At 49.1% G+C, this 17,500-nt stretch overlaps 1 protein-coding gene across 4 annotated transcripts in view; it reads left to right on the top strand.

Annotated features, from left to right (window-relative positions):
- The window catches only part of LOC139538679 (BCL-6 corepressor-like), a 72,619-nt gene that overhangs the window by 45,421 nt on the left and 9,698 nt on the right, over nucleotides 1-17,500 (top strand). For all 4 annotated transcript variants that reach the window (XM_071341020.1, XM_071341018.1, XM_071341017.1 and 1 more), the window contains 2 exons: nucleotides 3,063-3,400; nucleotides 11,248-11,523. In XM_071341020.1, the coding sequence (XP_071197121.1) occupies nucleotides 3,063-3,400; nucleotides 11,248-11,523 (614 nt within the window). The remainder of the gene's footprint in view (nucleotides 1-3,062; nucleotides 3,401-11,247; nucleotides 11,524-17,500) is intronic.

Genomic DNA, 17,500 nt, shown 5'->3' with positions numbered 1-17,500 from the left:
TTCAGTCTCTCTCTCTTTACCTCCGCACCCCTGTCCTCCAGTCTCTCTCTCTTTACCTCCGCACCCCTATCCTTCAGTCTCTCTCTCTTTACCTCCGCACCCCTGTCCTTCAGTCTCTCTCTCTTTACCTCCGCACCCCTATCCTTCAGTCTCTCTCTCTTTACCTCCGCACCCCTGTCCTTCAGCCTCTCTCTCTTTACCTCCGCACCCCTATCCTTCAGTCTCTCTCTCTTTACCTCCGCACCCCTATCCTTCAGTCTCTCTCTCTTTACCTCCGCACCCCTATCCTTCAGTCTCTCTCTCTTTACCTCCGCACCCCTATCCTTCAGTCTCTCTCTCTTTACCTCCGCACCCCTATCCTTCAGTCTCTCTCTCTTTACCTCCGCACCCCTATCCTTCAGTCTCTCTCTCTTTACCTCCGCACCCCTGTCCTTCAGTCTCTCTCTCTTTACCTCCGCACCCCTGTCCTTCAGTCTCTCTCTCTTTACCTCCGCACCCCTATCCTTCAGTCTCTCTCTCTTTACCTCCGCACCCCTCTCCTTCAGTCTCTCTCTCTTTACCTCCGCTCCCCTGTCCTTCAGTCTCTCTCTCTTTACCTCCGCACCCCTATCCTTCAGTCTCTCTCTCTTTACCTCCGCACCCCTGTCCTTCAGTCTCTCTCTCTTTACCTCCGCACCCCTATCCTTCAGTCTCTCTCTCTTTACCTCCGCACCCCTGGCTTTCAGTCTCTCTCTCTTTACCTCCGCACCCCTGTCCTTCAGTCTCTCTCTCTTTACCTCCGCACCCCTGTCCTTCAGTCTCTCTCTCTTTACCTCCGCACCCCTGTCCTTCAGCCTCTCTCTCTTTACCTCCGCACCCCTGTCCTTCAGTCTCTCTCTCTTTACCTCCGCACCCCTATCCTTCAGTGTCTATCTTTACTCCGCTCCCCTGTCCTTCAGTCTCTCTCTCTCTTTACCTCCGCACCCCTATCCTTCAGTCTCTCTCTCTTTACCTCCGCACCCCTGTCCTTCAGTCTCTCTCTCTTTACCTCCGCACCCCTATCCTTCAGTCTCTCTCTCTTTACCTCCGCACCCCTATCCTTCAGTCTCTCTCTCTTTACCTCTGCACCCCTCTCCTTCAGTCTCTCTCTCTTTACCTCCGCTCCCCTGTCCTTCAGTCTCTCTCTCTTTACCTCCGCACCCCTATCCTTCAGTCTCTCTCTCTTTACCTCCGCACCCCTGTCCTTCAGTCTCTCTCTCTTTACCTCCGCACCCCTATCCTTCAGTCTCTCTCTCTTTACCTCCGCACCCCTGGCTTTCAGTCTCTCTCTCTTTACCTCCGCACCCCTGTCCTTCAGTCTCTCTCTCTTTACCTCCGCACCCCTGTCCTTCAGTCTCTCTCTCTTTACCTCCGCACCCCTTTCCTTCAGTCTCTCTCTCTTTACCTCCGCACCCCTCTCCTTCAGTCTCTCTCTCTTTATCTCCGCACCCCTGTCCTTCAGCCTCTCTCTCTTTACCTCCGCACCCCTGTCCTTCAGTCTCTCTCTCTTTACCTCCGCACCCCTGTGTTTCAGTCTCTTTCTCTTTACCTCCGCACCCCTGTCCTTCAGTCTCTCTCTCTTTACCTCCGCACCCCTGTCCTTCAGCCTCTCTCTCTTTACCTCCGCACCCCTGTCCTTCAGCCTCTCTCTCTTTACCTCCGCACCCCTGTCCTTCAGTCTCTCTCTCTTTACCTCCGCACCCCTGTCCTTCAGCCTCTCTCTCTTTACCTCCGCACCCCTGTCCTTCAGCCTCTCTCTCTTTACCTCCGCACCCCTGTCCTTCAGTCTCTCTCTCTTTACCTCCGCACCCCTATCCTTCAGTCTCTCTCTCTTTACCTCCGCACCCCTTTTCTTCAGTCTCTCTCTCTTTACCCCGCACCCTTGTCCTTCAGTCTCTCTCTCTTTACCTCCGCACCCCTGTCCTTCAGTCTCTCTCTCTTTACCTCCGCACCCCTTTTCTTCAGTCTCTCTCTCTTTACCTCCGCACCCCTGTCCTTCAGCCTCTCTCTCTTTACCTCCGCACCCCTGTCCTTCAGTCTCTCTCTCTTTACCTCCGCACCCCTTTTCTTCAGTCTCTCTCTCTTTACCTCCGCACCCCTGTCCTTCAGCCTCTCTCTCTTTACCTCCGCACCCCTGTTCTTCAGTCTCTCTCTCTTTACCTCCGCACCCCTTTTCTTCAGTCTCTCTCTCTTTACCTCCGCACCCCTGTCCTTCAGCCTCTCTCTCTTTACCTCCGCACCCCTGTCCTTCAGTCTCTCTCTCTTTACCTCCGCACCCCTTTTCTTCAGTCTCTCTCTCTTTACCTCCGCACCCCTGTCCTTCAGTCTCTCTCTCTTTACCTCCGCACCCCTGTCCTTCAGTCTCTCTCTCTTTACCTCCGCACCCCTATCCTTCAGTGTCTATCTTTACCTCCGCACCCCTATCCTTCAGTCTCTCTCTCTTTACCTCCGCACCCCTGTCCTTCAGCCTCTCTCTCTTTACCTCCGCACCCCTGTCCTTCAGTCTCTCTCTCTTTACCTCTGCACCCCTTTCCTTCAGTCTCTCTCTCTTTACCTCTGCACCCCTGTCCTTCAGTCTCTCTCTCTTTACCTCCGCACCCCTGTCCTTCAGTCTCTCTCTCTTTACCTCCGCACCCCTGTCCTTCAGTCTCTCTCTCTTTACCTCCGCACCCCTGTCCTTCAGTCTCTCTCTCTTTACCTCCGCACCCCTGTCCTTCAGTCTCTCTCTCTTTACCTCCGCACCCCTGTCCTTCAGTCTCTCTCTCTTTACCTCTGCACCCCTATCCTTCAGTCTCTCTCTCTTTACCTCCGCACCCCTATTCTTCAGTCTCTCTCTCTCTCTCTCTCTCTCTCTCTCTCTCTCTCTCTCTCTCTCTCTCTCTCTCTCTCTCTCTCTCTCTTCATCTATCTCTATATCAGTTTGCAGTCTCTTTGTTTACCTTTTTCTCTTTATTTCTGCTGTTTTTTTATAGAGTTCACAGTGAATGTCATTCTCTTCTTTTCTAAACTTGCATTCTTTCTCTCCCTCTCTCTCTGTCCTGTAGTTGGACTGCTCCCTTCAACCCAGCAGAGGGACAGATCTGCCCCCCAGGGGCCCCTCATGGGGCAAGGATGTGACTGGGGATCCAAGGAACCCAGGAGAGGAGGGCTGGGGGTGAAGACTGAGGGTCAGTGTCCCCCCCCCTCGGCCCCTGAGCCCCCCACCGAAGACACAGCCTCTCTCAAGCCCCGTCGTCATAGCGACACAGACAAACCCAAGGGCAAGCGACCGTGCAAGACCAAACACATCAGCCAGAGAGAGAGGGAGCGGAGGAGAGAGCTGCTGAACGGCGGCAGCAACCAGCATGGAAGCACTGATCTGGGAGCAGCTTTGGAGGACAAGGTGAGTGTGGTAGAGTCATTGGGGTTTCAGTGTTAACAGGTCTGTTGTCAGATTTAACAGGCTGGAATGGGCCTTGGAGAGACAGTGAGATAAATTCCAGAGACAGTGGATCGAGGCCGCAAGAGGAGGGTCGTTCCACCTCAAAAGGCACAATAAAGAGGATTTCCACCCCCACCATCTCAGATTGTTCTGAAATCGTTTCTGTAGTTAGAAATAGATACGATTAGAATTCCTGAAACATTATTTTGTTGAAATATAATTTGATCTATGAGAAATTATGCTAATCGATTTGAACCAATCAGATAATATGCAATAAATATAGTACCCAACATTCGATTTGGATCAAACTTCTTCCTACCAATGAGTAGGACATGAGGAATACATTTTAAAAAAGGTCAAAAACCACCCACGGACCCCATGCCAAAGCCATCCCAACAACCAGTATACAGTATCAGTTCTCTATGTTAGACAAGTAGTATGAAGCTGTGGCTTGCCGTATTGCTTCTCCGTGCTATTTAATGTATTCCCTGTGAATCTGGTGATGTTTTTTTCCCTGTTCAGAGAAATTAGCCATTGAAGTCGCTTGCATTATTTAGCATGAAGTACTGTGAAAGTACCAGTTTTGACCACTAGATGCTGCTGTTCCTGCTATACCGCCACACTCTTTATCAATTTTGCTGGTCTCGTGCGTTTATTAACTAGATCACAACATTTCCTTTGCAATTTTGGGTAGAAAACCAATAGATCTCTCTCATTATGAAAATAAATTGTGTTGTTTACTCACAGTCGCATGGTATCCAATTGCGATCTTGTCTCATCGCTGCCACTCCCCAACGGGCTCGGGAGAGGCGAAGGTTGAGTCATGCGTCCTCAGAAACATGACCCACCAAGCCGTGCTCCTTAACACCTGCTTGCTTAACCCGGAAGCCAGCCGCATCAATGTGTCAGAGGAACACCGTTCAACTGACGACAAAAGTCAGCTTGCAGGCACCTGGCCCGCCACAAAGAGTCGCTAGACCGTAATGAGCCAAGTAAAGCCCCCCCAGCCAAACCCTCCCCTAAACCGGACGACACTGGGCCAATTGCGCGCCGCCCTATGGGCCTCCCGGTCACGGGATCAAACCCCAGGCTGTAGCGACACTGCAACACTGCGATGCAGTGCCTTAGACCGCTACGCCACTCAGGAGCAACCCAACTATCCTTGACTAGTCCAACAAGTGGCTGCTCTCTGAGAGGATCATCCCTATGCAATTCTCATATGAAGACTTTTCCTACAAGCCCAAAACTTAGATGGAGAAATGGGCTAGGGACTAAAATGTTGTGCTAACCCTAATAAAATAATGAATTTCATGGCAGTCTTATGTTTTTCAATAAAATGATCAGGAATTAGCTCTATATGTATTGTGATTAGTGACTTATAACATTAAACACAACACAACCCAATACCATTACAATTGCAAAACACTATACAGTGTGTGTTTGGTACTTTTACCATCGAAGACCATTAGAAACCATAACATTGAAACCCTTAGATCTGCTGTAGCCTAATGGTTTGCTTGTTCACCAGGAATGGCCTAACGGTAACTAATACACACCTTTTTTTAAGGGTATAACCACATACAAAGTGTCCGTATCTTGGACACAGATTAAACTACTTATGGCTGCATCCCGCTAACGGGATCGATATGACAACAGCCAGTGAAAGTGCAGGGCGCCAAATTCAAACAACAGAAATCTCATAATTAAAATTCCTCAAACATACATGTGTCTTATATCATTTTAAAGGTAATCTTGTTGTTAATCCCACCAAAGTGTCTGATTTCAATTATGCTTTTCAGCGAAAGCACTACAAACGATTATGTTAGGTCACCACCAAACCACAATAAGCACAGCCATTTTTCCAGCGAAATATAGCAGTCACAAAAAGCAGAAATAGAGATACAATTAATCCCTAACCTTTGATGATCTTCATCAGATGACACTCATAGGACTTCATGTTACACAATACATGCATGTTTTGTTTGATAAAGTTCATATTTATATAAAAAAATCTGAGTTTACATTGGTGCGTTACATTCACTAGTTCCAAAAACATCAAGTGATTTTGCATAGCCACATCGTTTCAACAGAAATACTCACCATAAATGTAGATGATAATACAAGTTATACACGTGGAATTATCGATATACCTCTCCTTAATGCAACCGCTGTGTCAGATTTCAAAAAAACTTTACGGAAAAAGCAAATCATGCAATAATCTGAGACGGCGCTCAGAACAATAGCCAAATTAGCCGCCATGTTGGAGTCAACAGAAACCAGAAAATACATGATAAATGTTTCCTTACCTTTGATGAACTTCATCAGAATGCAGTCCTAGGAATCCCAGGTCCACAATAAATGCTTGATTTGTTCGATAATGTCCGTTATTTATGTCCAATTAGCTACTTTGGTTAGCGCGTTTGGTAAACGATTCCAAAGTCACAAAGCGCGTCCACTATAACGTGACGAAATGTCCAAAAGTTCCATAACAGTCAGTAGAAACATGTCAAACGATGTACTGAATCAATCTTTAGAATGTTGTTAACATACATCTTGAATAACGTTCCAACCGGAAAATTAGATTGACTTCAGTTGAGCGATGGACGTGAACGCGTGTGGTCAAAGCATGGTCAGCTCGTGGCAGTGGTGACTAATTCCTGTCTCCTTCGGCCCCCCTTCACAGTAGAGTCATCAGACAATGTTCTATTGACTGTTGACATCTAGTGGAAGCCGTAGGAAGTGAAAACTCATCAATATCTCGCTGTAATTTCAATGAGAGCTTGGTTGAAAATCTGCCACCTCAGAAAAAATCCAAACAGGAAGTGGAACTTCTCAGGTTTTTGCCTGCCATATGAGTTCTGTTATACTCACAGACATAATTCAAACAGTTTTAGAAACTTCAGAGTGGCACCTCTGTGCACCTTTCATCCAAGCTACTCAATACTGCCCCTGCAGCCATAAGAAGTTAAGCGTAAAAGAAGGATTAACTGATTTGCTTTCATGGAGGACTGGCTTGAATTGTGTAGATGACCATACAATTATTTTCATAATAAGCCAAATCTATTGGTTTTGTACCCAAAGTTGAAAAGTAAATGTTGTGATCTATTTAATATACACAAGAGACCAACAACATGTTTAAGAGTGTGGCGGTATAGCAGAAACAGCGGCATCTAGTGGTCAAAACCTGGTACTTTCATACAACTTTATGGTAAATAATGCAAGCAACTTGGATGACTAATTCCTCAGAACAGGGGGAAAAAATATAATCAGAAGAACTACATTACATAGTATGGAGAAACAGTACTCCAAGCCACAGCTTCATACTATTTGTCAAACACAGAGAACTGATACTGTATACTGGCTGTTGGCGTGTGATTGGCATTAAGTGTGGGGGGTCCGTGGTTGGTTTTAGAATTTTGGGGGTGATTCCTAATGTCTTAAATCAGATGCTGGGTACAATATTTATTGATTATTATCTGAATCCGATAAATTACATTAAAATTGACCATTTGGGTGCATCAATTAACTTAATTTCCCTGAGATAAAATTGAAATTTCAACAAAATAATGTTTCAGGAATGCCAATTCTACCTGTTTCAAACTACAAACACAATTTCAGAACAATGTGAGATGGTGGGTGTCATGGGTTGCTGAAATGACATGGAATGACTCAAGAAGGAGTGAAAGAGAAAAGGAGAATAGAGAGACTGAGAGAGAGAATGAGAGAGAGCATGAGAGGGAGAATGAGAGGGAGACTGAGAGGGCGAATGAGAGAGAGAATGAGAGGGAGACAGAGGGAGAATGAGAGGGAGACTGAGAGAGAGAATGAGAGGGAGAATGAGAGAGCGACTGACAGGGAGAATGAGAGGGAGAATGAGAGGGAGACTGAGTGGGAGACTGAGAGAGCGACTGAGAGGGAGAATGAGAGGGAGACTGAGAGGGAGAATGAGAGGGAGACTGAGAGAGAGAATGAGAGAGAGAATGAGAGGGAGAATGAGAGAGCGACTGAGAGGGAGAATGAGAGGGAGACTGAGTGGGAGACTGAGAGAGCGACTGAGAGGGAGAATGAGAGGGAGACTGAGAGGGAGAATGAGAGGGAGAATGAGAGGGAGACTGAGAGGGAGAATGAGAGGGAGACTGAGAGAGAGAATGAGAGAGAGAATGAGAGGGAGAATGAGAGAGCGACTGAGAGGGAGAATGAGAGGGAGACTGAGTGGGAGACTGAGAGAGCGACTGAGAGGGAGAATGAGAGGGAGACTGAGGGGGAGAATGAGAGGGAGAATGAGAGGGAGACTGAGAGAGCGACTGAGAGGGAGACTGAGAGGGAGACTGAGAGGGAGAATGAGAGGGAGACTGAGAGGTAGACTGAGAGGGAGGCTGAGAGGGAGAATGAGAGAGCGACTGAGAGGGAGAATGACAGGGAGACTGAGAGGGAGAATGAGAGGGAGACTGAGAGGGAGACTGAGAGGGAGGCTGAGAGGGAGAATGAGAGGGAGACTGAGAGGGAGACTGAGAGGGAGAATGAGAGGGAGACTGAGAGGGAGGCTGAGAGGGAGGCTGAGAGGGAGAATGAGAGGGAGACTGAGAGAGCGAATGAGAGAGCGAATGAGAGGGAGAATGAGAGGGAGAATGAGAGGGAGAATGAGAGGGAGAATGAGAGGGAGACTGAGAGGGAGACTGAGAGGGAGACTGAGAGGGAGACTGAGAGAGCGAATGAGAGGGAGAATGAGAGGGAGACTGAGAGGGAGAATGAGAGGGAGACTGAGAGAGCGAATGAGAGGGAGAATGAGAGGGAGAATGAGAGGGAGACTGAGAGGGAGAATGAGAGAGAGAATGAGAGGGAGAATGAGAGGTAAACAGAGAGCGACTGAGAGGGAGAATGAGAGGGAGACTGAGAGGGAGAATGAGAGGGAGACTGAGAGAGCGACTGAGAGGGAGACTGAGAGGGAGAATGAGAGGGAGAATGAGACTGAGAGGGAGAATGAGAGGGAGAATGAGAGAGAGAATGAGAGGGAGAATGAGAGGGAGAATGAGAGGGAAACAGAGAGCGACTGAGAGGGAGAATGAGAGGGAGAATGAGAGGGCGACTGAGAGGGAGAATGAGAGGGAGACTGAGAGGGAGACTGAGAGAGCGACTGAGAGGGAGAATGAGAGGGAGACTGAGAGAGAATGAGAGGGAGACTGAGAGGGAGACTGAGAGGAAGACTGAGAGGGAGAATGAGAGGGAGACTGAGAGGGAGAATGAGAGGGAGAATGAGAGGGAGAATGAGAGGGAGACTGAGAGGGAGAATGAGAGGGAGACTGAGAGGGAGACTGAGAGGGAGAATGAGAGGGAGACTGAGAGGGAGACTGAGAGGGAGACTGAGAGGGAGACTGAGAGGGAGACTGAGAGGGAGACTGAGAGGGAGAATAAGAGGGAGACTGAGAGGGAGACTGAGAGGGAGACTGAGAGGGAGAATGAGAGAGAGAATGAGAGAGACGAAGGGATTAAATATGTTTGTGATGTTTAGAGTGTTGCTGCTGCTCTGACCTCTTCCTGCCCTGGAAAACTCCCTGTGGATTGTGTGTGTGTGTGCGTGTGTGTGTGTGTGTGTGTGTGTGTGTGTGTGTGTGTGTGTGTGTGTGTGTGTGTGTGTGTGCGCTTTTGTGTGCTTTTGTGTGTGTTTTCATTCTTTCATATACTGTAGAATTCATGGTTGTTGGCTGTAAAAACAATTGGGCAATGTTTCTTTCAAACAGACCTAATTTTACCTCTTGTCAGTATTCACTTTTTATATAGCCATTGCTTTTATCAGGAAGGAGCAAGAGACAATCAACTTTGACCCTGTTGTTGCAACCGTTGTCATGGTAACCTGGCAGCTGCACGTTCTAGATTCCTTCGTTTAAATTCAGACCTTCCATTGCTTTAATTTCTTCACATTCACAACAGGAAGTTAGCAGCTTGTCATAGCCAACTTGTAAATCATTTGTAAATAATATCCTTGTATTTTCCTGTTATGGTGAATAAAAAGTTGGCTACTCAAAACATTGTCAGATTGTTCTGGTAATTATATGAGCTGGCTAGACAAAGAAAATCCATTATTAATTTGTTTATGCAGGTCCTAAGAAACATAAGACTAATAAAATGTATTTTCAAAAGAATAGAATGGCATATTTTGAGGTTAACTTTGTTATTAGTCTGTGCAGCCCATGGCTGCGCCATGCAAATGAAATCAATAGTTCTTATTATGTTCATTAAACAGACAATTCCCTGCCCTGATCAGTCAACAGGTTATATTTTAAAGTCAAAATTAATAAAATAGAATATACCTGAATAAAACAGAAATATTATTTTTTCCAAACAATTTGAGTGTTACGACCATGTTGAACCACTGTCATATAACAACAAAATTGTATTTTGTACTCATTTTCTTTCACTATAGAAGCATTAGAATCTGCACTTTCTGATCATGTAAAGAAATAAAACAGCTGACCTGAATGAACCTCTGTAGGATGAACCTCTGTAGGATGAACCTCTGTAGGATGAACCTCTGTAGGATGAACCTCTGTAGGATGAACCTCTGTAGTAGATTTTTTGATCCACGTTGGATGTGGTCGCTTTCTCTTTTTTCAATCTCCCCAACAGTTATTTTGGCTGAAGCTAAATATAACGGCCTTTCATTATTTACCTGTCAAAATCAAGAAAAAAAGAGGAAATGACAGCGTGCATTCCCCCAGCCTAAATACCAAAGCATTTCTGTGACAATAGACAAGAACAGCTCAAGGACAGAACTACATACATTTAAATACAGAGAATAAATGCATTGAAAGCGTTTCTGTGAAGCTTTGTGATTGACAAGGACACGTTTTATGTCGGACAACAATAGAATATTCATGATTTAATGGGTGCCAAAGATGGTAAGATGAAAGCCGATGTTCATACTGAGGGGTTGGTGGGACTTCTAAATACATTACCGCAATCATGACTAGGTTGGTTTGCGGAAATAAAAGTACAGGGCTTTGTTGCCGGCATTACCGTTCAAATATTAAGAAAAGGCGGAAAAGTTGGCGGCGTGGTAAAATTGGTGGAAAAACGTCTTGGTATGAAAGGTATCTTAGTGTGTGTGTGTGTTTGTGAGAGTGTGTGTGTGTGTGTGTCTGTGTGTTTATCTTTGGCTTCGAGCTTTGGGAGTGTGTGTTATTGTGTAGGTCAATGCCAACACTGTGTAAGGGTATGTGCATTCTTTACATAACGAGAAAACCCTGGAGCATTTGAGCAGTAGAACACTCAATTACACACATTCTCTCTTTCTCTCTCTCTCTCTCTCTCTCTCTCTCTCTCTCTCTCTCTCTCTCTCTCTCTCTCTCTCTCTCTCTCTCTCTCTCTCTCTCTCTCTCTCTCTCTCTCTCTCTCTCTCTCTCTCTCTCTCTCTCTCTCTCTCTCTCTCTCTCTCTCTCTCTCTCTCTCTCTCTCACACACACACACACCCACACAGCTCTCTCTCTGTCTCTGTCTCTGTCTGAGAGGAATGTGGTGGCTGAGTGTCTAAAGTGTCGGAGTTCAAAGGGAAAAAAAGTAGAGGGGGAAAAAAGGCTAGTTGTTTTCCGCTAGCACTGTTCCCATCCCTCGCTTCAGATTACAACAGCTGCTCCTACACGGAATTCCACTGGGGGGGGGGGGGCAGACACACGTTGTGTGAGGGTACGGCTTCATGTGTGAGAGAGCGTTTGTCTGTAATGTATGTGTGTGTGGCTGGCTTTATCTTAATTGGTGTGTGTGTGTATGTGTTCTCGCTAACCCCCTCCTCCTCCTGTCTCTCTCTCCCCCAGGTCAGTGAGCAGTGTGCTCGGAGGAAGAGACCCTCTTCGCCCCTCCATTACCTCGGTTCTCCGGTCAAGCCCTGTTCCCGCGCCACGCGGCCCCCTTCCGTACCCCCTCAGGTGAACGGCTCTGGGACTGTCCCACCGGATGGGGCAGGGGTGAGGAGGGCCCTGCCTGCTGAGCCTCCCGTGGTGCGGCCCATCCCCCCAGAGGCGCGGAGACTAATTGTCAATAAGAACGCTGGAGAGACGCTGTTACAGAGAGCAGCACGGCTCGGATACGAGGTAAGACAAATATTATCTTTGTCCTCACTCTCCCTCGCTCGCTCCTTTTCTCTGTTTCCTCGCTCTCCCTCTCATTTTTTCTCCTCTCTCTTGCCGTTTTCATTCTCTCACTCGCCCCCCCTCCTCCCTCGCCCCCCCCCCTCTCCCTCCCAGCGCCCTCTCTTCTCCCCCTCCCTCTTTGTGACTCACATTGTTGTAGGCACGTACACGCAGACACACACACACACACAGACACTGAAGCACGTAGGGATCGTCGGGCTCACAAGCAGACTAAATGCTGCCTCACATTCACACACAGACACTCACTCCTCTCTTTCTCGCTCCTCTCTTTCTCTCTCCTCTCTTTCTCTCACCTCTCTTTCTCTCTTCTCTCTTTCTTCTTTTGGTAGTTTCCCTGCTGGGCTGTGAATCCTGGTTTTCCCCACAGTGAATTGTGGGAATGTTGTATTTCCCTGTGGAATGAGGTCTGGAGAAGCGAGGGATGAGTGTGGCAGACTTACAAGGAGGAAAATATCCGTTGTTTTTTTTATGAATGTGCATGTGACAGTACTCCGATTGTCAGAGAAGAGAAGCTGAAAACAGAGACTAGCCCCTGTATGTGTGTGTTTGTGGTCTGTCTCTGTTGTGGCATAGCTTTTTCTGATCTCACACACTCCGGCTCCTTTCCCTACTTTCCTTCCGCTCTCACAATCTCCCTCTTGCCTCACGCTCTCCTCCCTCATTCTCTCTCTCTCTTCCCTCATTCTCTCTCTCTCTCCGTCCTCCCTCTTTCTCTCTCTCTCTCCATCCTCCCTCTTTCTTTGATTCTCCCCAGGAGGCTTACTTAGCTCCTCTTTTTCTCAGAGCCACAAACACTCTGCGACTCGCGAACACACACACACACACACATTTCCACATCCAAGAGTGAAAATGCATCCCCTTTCTCATTCTCCCTCCCTCCCTTCTCTCTCTCTCTCTCTCTGACTTTCTCTCTGGGCTGTAGTCCATTAAGTGGGCTGTCAGTGACTGCTGTTAATTAACCCCCCCCCCCCCCGCCCCGCGGCCCACTATGTGTGTTTAAAACAGACCCAGCCTGTATTTCTCTTTAACCCCTGGTTTCATTTCCACAGGATTTCGTTTGTCCTCTCTCAGTGCCTTTCAACACACGCAGACTGTGTGTGTGTGTGTGTGTGTGTGTCATTTTTTTGTCTGTGATTCTGTCTGTCTATCATCTATTATCTCACCTTCCTCTGCAGCAGGTTGCCTGTACACCGTGTGTGTGTGTCAATCAATCTTTCTTTCTATGTGTGTGTGTGTAATTAATCTTTGATGGAGGTGTCTTGATGGGGCTGTTAAATAGGTGCAGTAAGAAGGGTGGGTAGTGTGTGTGTGTGCGGTTGTGTATGTGTGTGTGTGTGGCTGAGAGGTAAGCGCTGGGTGTATAATTGTGTTCTAATGGCCCTCTAATGTGCCGTGGTGACTGTGGTTAGCAGTGATGACGGCTGTTTCTCTCCACACACACACACACACACACACACACACACACACACACACACACACACACACACACACACACACACACACACACACACACACACACACACACACACACACACACACACACACACACACCCGGGCGCGGCGCAGCGCAGCAGCGGGGCTCAGTCAGCCGGCTCGGCTCTGATTTATGCGTCTCTCTCTCAGAGCGTTTTCATTTTTTCCTTCTTTTTTTCCCTTCCTCTCCTCCGCATGTCATGGAGGGGAAAGAACGAGGGCGGGAGGGAGGAGGAGAAGGCGGGGGTGTTGTTTGTGCAGCGGTCAGCGCCTTGTTTGTGTAGTCTCAGGTTCTCTCCTTCCCCCTATCCCTCCCTCCCTCCCTCTCTCTTTTTTTCTCTCTCTCTCCATCGCTCCCTCTCAGGAAGCGCGTCTCTCACTGCCTGTGTGCGATAAGCCTGGGGCAGACCCCCGGGGCTTGCACACACACATACACACACACAAACACACACATACACACACATACACACATACACAGAGCATTTCACGCTTCTCACACACAGGCAGAGAGACACGCATATATGTATATATATATACAACTCAAACACATACAAATACACACACACATATACACACACATACGCAGAGCGTCTCACGCTTCTCACACACAGGCAGAGAGAGACGAAAGCTGAGACACGCACGCATATATATACACATACACATTCACACACACACATATATACACACACACTGACCTACTCATGCTCCCTTCCCAACACTCGCGGTGTCTCTCTCTCTCCCATGTGCGCGCACACGTAACACACATACACGCCTGGCATGCCCTAGTCAACACTCTGCGTTCTGCATATTTCATGTTGGTTTAGTTTTGCCCTCCGTGCCGCTTCACATGAAAGCCCACTCTCTTCCTCCCCCTCTCTGTGTATCTCTCTCCCTCCCTGGCTCTCTGTGTATCTCTCTCTTCCTCCCCCTCTCTGTGTATCTCTCTCCCTCCCTGGCTCTCTGTGTATCTCTCTCTTCCTCCCCCTCTCTGTGTATCTCTCTCTTCCTCCCCCTCTCTGTGTATCTCTCTCTTCCTCCCCTCCTCTGTGTATCTCTCTCTTCCTACCCCTCTCTGTGTATCTCTCTCTTCCTCCCTGGCTCTCTGTGTATCTCTCTCTTCCTCCCCCTCTCTGTGTATCTCTCTCTTCCTCCCCCTCTCTGTGTATCTCTCTCCCTCCCTGGCTCTCTGTGTATCTCTCTCTTCCTCCCCCTCTCTGTGTATCTCTCTCTTCCTCCCCCTCTCTGTGTATCTCTCTCCCTCCCTGGCTCTCTGTGTATCTCTCTCTTCCTCCCCCTCTCTGTGTATCTCTCTCTTCCTCCCCCTCTCTGTGTATCTCTCTCCCTCCCTGGCTCTCTGTGTATCTCTCTCTTCCTCCCCCTCTCTGTGTATCTCTCTCTTTCTCCCCCTCTCTGTGTATCTCTCTCCCTCCCTGGCTCTCTCTCTCTTTCAGCATTTTAAATGGTAATGAGAAGAGACTCGGTGGATATCTTCATCTCTCTCTCTGGGCTTGGTCCCCTCAGCTTCAGCTCAGACATACAGACTCATTCTACATCCATACTGCTCAACTCCTCAGCACTGACTTATAGCCAGAAATGCTATAAATGTATTGCTATTTCTGTGTGTGTGTGTGTTTGTATGCATGTGTGCAATACATAGCTTTCCTCCTCTGTGTGTGTTTAGCATATTTCTCTCCTGTCGACTCGCCAGGGATGGCAAGGGATCACACTCTGTGGTCCTGACACACACACACACACACACACACAAACACACACACACACACACACACACACACACACACACACACACACACACACACACACACACACACACACACACACACGCTCCCTGTGTGGCGTGATGATGTTGGTGTGTGAAGGGTTAAATGTCTGAGGGATTCATTGATTACAGTTGAGCGCAGGGAGATTAGAGGACGGGATAGAGAGAGAAGGAAGAGGAGGAGGGAGGGAGAGCGTCTCATTTTACTGCGGAGGGCTGTGTGTGTGTCTGGCTGTGAGATGGAGCTCTCGTGCTAAGCTCCTCACTCTCTCACAGCGATATTAAACACGGCTCCAGAGGTTTAGCGCTATGCTTCCGCCACACACACACAGTCTGAGACGCACACTCGCACACATACACACACAGCAAGATGAGTCTTGGAGCTTGGGTACACTCCTCAGTCCATTTCCAGTTGGCAGAGCTAGAGGACTTTGTTCTTCTATCCCTCTTCCTCCTCTTTCTCTTTGTCCTCTCCTTCCTCTCCTTAACCTTCACTCTATATTCCCCCTCCTCTTCCTCATTTCCCCCTCCTCCACTCCTCCTGTTCCATCTCCACTACCATCCTCCTCTCCTCTCCTCCACTCCTCCTGTTTCATCTCCACTACTCTCCCCCTCCTCCTCTCCTCTCTTCCACTCCTCCTGTTTCATCTCCACTACTCTCCCCCCTCCTCCACTACTCTCCCCCCTCCTCCACTACTCTCCCCCCTCCTCCTCTCCTCTCCTCCATTCCTCCTGTTTCATCTCCACTACTCTCCCCCCTCCTCCTCTCCTCTCTTCCACTCCTCCTGTTTCATCTCCACTACCGTCCCCCCTTCTCCTCTCCTCTCTTCCACTCCTCCTGTTCCATCTCCACTACTCTCCTCCTCTCCTCTCCTCCACTCCTCCTGTTTCATCTCCACTACTCTCCCCCCTCCTCCTCTCCTCTCTTCCACTCCTCCTGTTTCATCTCCACTACTCTCCCCCCTCCTCCACTACTCTCCCCCCTCCTCCTCTCCTCTCTTCCATTCCTCCTGTTTCCATCTCCACTACTCTCCCCCTCCTCCTCTCCTCTCCTCCACTCCTCCTGTTTCATCTCCACTACCGTCCCCCCTCCTCCTCTCCTCTCCTCCACTCCTCCTGTTTCCATCTCCACTACTCTCCCCCCTCCTCCTCTCCTCTCTTCCACTCCTCCTGTTTCATCTCCACTACTCTCCCCCCTCCTCCACTACTCTCCCCCCTCCTCCTCTCCTCTCTTCCATTCCTCCTGTTTCCATCTCCACTACTCTCCCCCTCCTCCTCTCCTCTCTTCCATTCCTCCTGTTTCCATCTCCACTACTCTCCCCCTCCTCCTCTCCTCTCCTCCACTCCTCCTGTTTCATCTCCACTACCGTCCCCCCTCCTCCTCTCCTCTCCTCCATTCCTCCTGTTTCCATCTCCACTACCCTCCCCCCTCCTCCACCCCTCACTTCTATTCCTCCTGTTCCATCTCCACTACCCTCCTCCTCTCCTCTCCTCCACTCCTCCTGTTTCATCTCCACTACTCTCCCCCCTCCTCCTCTCCTCTCTTCCACTCCTCCTGTTTCATCTCCACTACTCTCCCCCCTCCTCCACTACTCTCCCCCCTCCTCCTCTCCTCTCTTCCACTCCTCCTGTTCCATCTCCACTACTCTCCCCCTCCTCCTCTCCTCTCTTCCATTCCTCCTGTTTCCATCTCCACTACCCTCCCCCCTCCTCCACCCCTCACTTCTATTCCTCCTGTTCCATCTCCACTACCCTCCTCCTCTCCTCTCCTTCACTCCTCCTGTTTCATCTCCACTACTCTCCCCCCTCCTCCTCTCCTCTCTTCCACTCCTCCTGTTTCATCTCCACTACTCTCCCCCCTCCCCCACTACTCTCCCCCCTCCTCCTCTCCTCTCTTCCACTCCTCCTGTTCCATCTCCACTACTCTCCCCCTCCTCCTCTCCTCTCTTCCATTCCTCCTGTTTCCATCTCCACTACTCTCCCCCTCCTCCTCTCCTCTCTTCCATTCCTCCTGTTTCCATCTCCACTACTCTCCCCCCTCCTCCTCTCCTCTCTTCCACTCCTCCTGTTCCATCTCCACTACCCTCCCCCCTCCTCCACCCCTCACTTCTACTCCTCCTGTTCCATCTCCACTACCCTCCTCCTCTCCTCTCCTCCACTCCTCCTGTTTCATCTCCACTACCGTCCCCCCTCCTCCTCTCCTCTCTTCCACTCCTCCTGTTCCATCTCCACTACTCTCCCCCTCCTCCTCTCCTCTCTTCCACTCCTCCTGTTCCATCTCCACTACTCTCCTCCTCTCCTCTCTTCCACTCCTCCTGTTCCATCTCCACTACTCTCCTCCTCTCCTCTCTTCCACTCCTCCTGTTTCATCTCCACTACTCTCCCCCTCCTCCTCTCCTCTCTTCCACTCCTCCTGTTCCATCTCCACTACTCTCCCCCCTCCTCCTCTCCTCTCTTCCACTCCTCCTGTTCCATCTCCACTACTCTCCTCCTCTCCTCTCTTCCACTCCTCCTGTTTCATCTCCACTACCGTCCCCCCTCCTCCTCTCCTCTCTTCCACTCCTCCTGTTTCATCTCCACTACTCTCCCCCTCCTCCTCTCCTCTCCTCCACTCCTCCTGTTCCATCTCCACTACCGTCCCCCCTCCTCCTCTCCTCTCTTCCACTC

The sequence above is a fragment of the Salvelinus alpinus genome, chromosome 14, assembly GCF_045679555.1.
Source record: "Salvelinus alpinus chromosome 14, SLU_Salpinus.1, whole genome shotgun sequence".
Classification (NCBI taxonomy): Eukaryota; Metazoa; Chordata; class Actinopteri; order Salmoniformes; family Salmonidae; genus Salvelinus; species Salvelinus alpinus.
The sequence above is the reverse complement of the archived record's forward strand: the minus strand, read 5'-3'. Positions and strand labels throughout refer to the sequence as shown.